The sequence below is a fragment of the Lupinus angustifolius genome, chromosome LG08 (genome assembly GCF_001865875.1).
Source record: "Lupinus angustifolius cultivar Tanjil chromosome LG08, LupAngTanjil_v1.0, whole genome shotgun sequence".
In the NCBI taxonomy this organism is placed as follows: Eukaryota; Viridiplantae; Streptophyta; class Magnoliopsida; order Fabales; family Fabaceae; genus Lupinus; species Lupinus angustifolius.
The window spans coordinates 6,868,941-6,873,923 of NC_032016.1; the positions used below are offsets into that span (position 1 = coordinate 6,868,941).

General features: G+C 35.3%; 1 protein-coding gene across 1 annotated transcript; it reads left to right on the plus strand.

Annotated features, from left to right (window-relative positions):
• Window positions 1,933-4,703, plus strand: LOC109353767 (zinc finger protein JAGGED-like). The gene is made up of 5 exons (XM_019596133.1): window positions 1,933-2,262; window positions 2,404-2,498; window positions 3,055-3,186; window positions 3,483-3,570; window positions 3,910-4,703. Coding segments are annotated over exons 1-5 (774 nt in total). The 5' UTR covers window positions 1,933-2,260; the 3' UTR covers window positions 4,367-4,703.

A 4,983-nucleotide genomic window follows, 5' to 3' on the forward strand; every position in this document is an offset into this window, starting at 1 on the left:
GGTTCTCTTCTCCAATGAAGCTACTAATTCCACAACCCCTCCCTCCAAACACCTAAATGTCTAACAAGAGCCCCCTTATCTCTGAACACAAATTATGAAGCCTCTCAAACGAATCCTTCAAAGGATACTCCCCACTCAAAAATCCTCCAAAAATCTAATGACTCTCATTCCCCACCACTTTTTTAAAACCACCCTTAAGTCTTCCTAAATCATTAACTGACCCTCCCACCCAATTCTTCAAATCTCTACCAGAGTGACTTAGAGGGCCCACCAAAACCAGCATCACCCCAAATAGAAACAATTTGAACCCATACTTAAAATTGTAAGACTTTAGTCCAAATAGTCTCTTTAGTTTAGGTATGTAGTGATTGCCAATCACTGATTGGTTTAAGCATGTTAAGTAGTTGGCTGCTTCATTTTAAAGCTCTTTTGATTGTACCCGGCCTGCAGTAGGTATAAATAATATTTATCAGTGCCCATAAACACATTTATTTAAATAATGTTTATTTATGTCCAAAAACATATTTATTTATCACTTTTTATGTGAGTATATTTTATAATAATCAATATATAATGACGTACTTTTGTTTGCACCCATTTGTATGTGTAGAGATAGTCTTAGTATCTTACACTTCTGGGTAATTGTTTTTTATCAAAGGTATTTGTTTTGTTATTTGGATGGTTGACATTTGTTTTTTTATAGTTATGTAGAAATGATACTATTTTTAACAACAAGAAAATGGGTTTAGAGGAGTGTTGGATGAAATCAAATTTAAGGTTTAGTTTCGGATCAAAAATAGATTTAAAGGGATTTTCATGTCATGATTTGAATTAGTCTTTAATCCAATTTTGTGCTTAGATTGTTACTATTAAGCACCTTCTTGAGTGAATGGTTGTTTGTTTTTCTTTTGTATTTTGGTGGGGTTGTCTCCTCTCTTTTTGATGTAATTTTGTCCATATTTAAATAAAATTTACTTGCCAAAAAGATAGCCATATTGAAATTTAAATATAACATTATTTTAACCATAAGTTAACCATCTTATATAAAAATAAGTGAAGTATCATTGTTAGAGGTTGACAGTTTGAAAGAAAATGCATATCATCAGGACCTAAAGCAAACAGAGAATAAAATGATGAATAAGATAACATTAAGAAAATCCAAATCCATGTACATGGATTGAAAACGACTTTGTATATGTAATCTATGAGAAGATAGCAACATTGAAAGAATAAAATAACAAATGTGGGGTTGAGGCTATCCCAACTTAGATTGCAAAAACCCTAATGATAGATAGTGTGTGATAGCAACCCTTCGTTGATACAAGTCTAAGTCCTGTGGGTACAATTTTACACCCAGAAGGAGGCATTGATCTACTGTGGACCATACATGACCTGTTCTCAAAACATGCCCCCCTCTTTAAACACAATAACCACTCAAAATGTCTACGTACCCTATGCCTTGTCTTGCTTTCTTTCTGGTATAATATAAATGCCCTTCTTTCATTCTTAGGGCAACCTTTAATGCTCAAAGATATGTCCTGTACATTTGATTGCCAACCTCTCTCGGTAAAGATTTTCTTTTGAGATTTTGTTAACTTAGTATTCAGACCACATGTGATTAAGACTTGTTGTTTTTGTTGATATTACCAATTTAGTACCCTTTTTTTAATTTTCTATCTATTTAGTTGATTGGTTTATTTCAATATTTTTCCACTTGTTGCTATAGCTCAATGGGAAAAAACTAGAACCAGAAGTTAAGGCATTATAAAGAATTAGTGGTGGTATAATATTAATTAATAAAAAAGCTATTATTATAGATTTCTCAGTCTCAAAATTTTTCTTTTCCCTTTTTCATCTTAACCAAACCAGATGAAGCTAGGTAGCAATTAGAAAATAAAATGATTAAGCCATTCACCCTTGCACTCTTCAATCTTCACACTCACACACACACACACTCTTTTTAAAGTCACGAGACCCTCTGTCCCTTATTGTTCATTCAAATTTTGTGTGAGTGTGTGTTGTGGGAGATAAGAGAGAGAGCCTGGCAGACGAACTGATAGAAAACTTTCAAACCTCTTTATCTTCTACCATCACTGAACTAGCCTCTATATTGCAGACTCAAACTGAAAGTCTCAAATTTTTTTGTAAAAAGTTTTAGTTCTTTCTTTCTATCTCCCTATCTGAAAGAAATAGTGTTTGCTTGCCTCATAACATTTTCTTTTTCTTTTTTCCTTTCTTTCTGTCTCTCTCTGTCGGTACCATGTAGGTCTTCCCCCACTGTACTACTACACCTTCACTTGCTCACACCTTCAAAATATTATTGATTCTCTTTTCTATTTTCTTCACTAACTCTTGTAATTTTCTCTCTCTATCTTTCTCATGTCTTTGTTGTATCCTTTACAGGAGACCAGAAGGGAACCCGTTAGACCTTAATAATTTGCCTGATGAATACTCTAGTAGAGATGGCAAACAAGTCCTCGAAGAAAGCTCCTCACCAAGTAAATAAACTTTTTCCCATTATAAGTAAATAAACTTTTTGATACATTAGCCTATTTCAACAAGTGACATTCTCATTAATTAAATATTTAACTTTTTAGTTTTTTGGGAGCTCAAGTAAGCCATACACTACTAATTAATGCATCGTAATTGATCATTCCATACAATATGTTATTATGTATACAGTGAGAGATATCAAAGCGCCCAACATAAAAATTGTTCTATTTTCCGAATCATGTCTCAATCAAACACACCATGAAAGCCTTTCATTTTTTTCCTCACATGTAAAAGTACTCATCACATGTTTTTATTTTCTTTCTATTTTATAATTTTCGGTTTTGTGCTCATTCTTCCTAACTCACTTTTTTAAAAAAATTCCTCCTCTTATTGCTTCTTTAATTTTCAAAGGGAAACTTCATAAAGGAGAAAGAAGAGGAAAACATAAAAGGGGTAGTTAATGAAAAATATAAATGATGGAGTTAGGTAAACGAGAATGTTCTTAAAGGGGAAAGAAGGGAGAACATGGAATTTGCTTTAATTAGAGGGATGTGGTTGCAGGTTATAGGAAAAAGAAAAATGGCGGGAGGGAAGGAAAAGAGGAGTGTGGGAAAGTGTATGAATGTAGATTTTGTTCCCTTAAGTTCTGCAAGTCTCAGGCTCTTGGGGGACACATGAACCGCCACCGCCAAGGTACCTACCCCTCTACGATTCTTCTCTCTTTTACCCTTTCTCAGAAGAATATTGATTGATTGATATAATATGTTAACAAAATAGGGGACACCTGTTGTTATTAACGATTTGGCCCATGAAAAAACTAAGTAGCGTGGTCATTTCAACCACACAAACAGTGGTGTTTGATTGATGTAACTCTTGAATTTGAGTGGGGGCTGGTTTTCTTTCTTTCTCTCTTTCTTTATTTCTTGTTTCATTTTTTATTCCTTTTCCTGTGCTTTGCTTTGATTTTGTGTGTGTTTTGGCTTCTTCAGAGAGGGAAACAGAGACGCTGAACCATGCTCGTCAACTTGTCTTCCGCACCGATCACACCCTTGCTGCACAAGCTGCTCCTCACCTAGGGTAAGAAAATATTCTCCTTTTTTTCTCAGTAGGTTCTTCATCACACATCTTATATCATCATCTTTAGTCTTTTATTTAAGGATCATCATCTTTGTACTCAAAATTTCTTTTTCAGTTCTTCTGGCATGGTACTATACTACCAATCACCCATCTTCACTTATGATAAAATCATGGTTTAAAAGAAGTCTCAAAGTTTAGTTGTGTTTATTAAAACGTTGATTATATCATTCATTAGTTAACCCCATCAAATTAATATAACTAAATGGTTAGTGATTTTTTTGTTACACACCATATTAGGAATAACACTGTTGATATAGTATTTTGTGATATCATCATCAGATGCTGTCAACCAATAGGAGCAGGTGGTGCAGGAGGTTATCACCCATCAGGCAACATGGGAGACCCAACAATTCCACCACCTCTAAGATTCCCAAGATACTTCACTGCTTCATCATCCTCATCACACATTCCACCACCACCACCACAACCACCATATCTCTACGCTTCACCTTCACGCCCACCAGTGCCTTTTACCTCACACTTCCCTCCACATAACGATTACTATGTTGGTCATGTCATGAACCCCACCCACCACAGCTATATCAATGTGGCAGGTTCAGGAGGAGGGGAATCTGGTGGTAGTTACACTTGTATTGGTGCACCGGTGGCACAATCGTTCAGCGGTGGTGGTAAGGACGGAACAGTGCAGAATCAGCAGGAAGAGTTGAATTGGGGAAGGAGCTATTCAGGTGGTGCTGATGCTTCAGCAATCAATCGGTTTCATGATGGTTTCTAATGAAGATTGTTTTTTTTCTATGAGTGAGTGAGAGTGAATGATAGTGTTGTTGTGTATGTATGGTGTTGTCATAAAGACACGGTATCCATAGAGAGAGAGACATAACAAGGTAGGTGACAAATGGGGTCATGAGAAATGAGGCGGTTTGGGTTTATCTACAGTAACTGGTGACAGCTTTTGATGTCATTGACGAGCTCAGCTACTTTGGCTTGGAGCTGTTGGTGTGGGTTAGGACTTGCATTTGTATTTGTAGGATACCAAGTTACACATTTCAATGAAGTTCACAAACTCTCCCTTTTCCCATTTGTGACTTACCTTTGCATGGCAACAAGGATTCCATTTCCCTTTTCTTTATTGATCTATATTTATTAATAATATTTATATATAAGTGATCGTCCAAGCAAATCATATTTCGATTTTTTTTACATTTGGGTTCGGTTGCAATGTAGGTCTTCATGTTACTAACATATTTGAAAGAGCAATCTTACTAAAATAGAGATAAAGAAAACTTAGGAGAACAAGTAGTGTTCATATCTACTAAATTTCTACAATTAACAAAAAAAAAGACACTTTGAACGATTGTTTATCCATTCCACTATAGACTAAGAGAATAAAGG

Coding starts and splice junctions, on each gene's coding strand:
- LOC109353767 (XM_019596133.1), top strand. Junction 2,499..3,054: donor CGAAGAAAGCTCCTCACCAA/GTAAATAAACTT, acceptor ATGTGGTTGCAG/GTTATAGGAAAAAGAAAAAT. Junction 3,571..3,909: donor CAAGCTGCTCCTCACCTAGG/GTAAGAAAATAT, acceptor TATCATCATCAG/ATGCTGTCAACCAATAGGAG.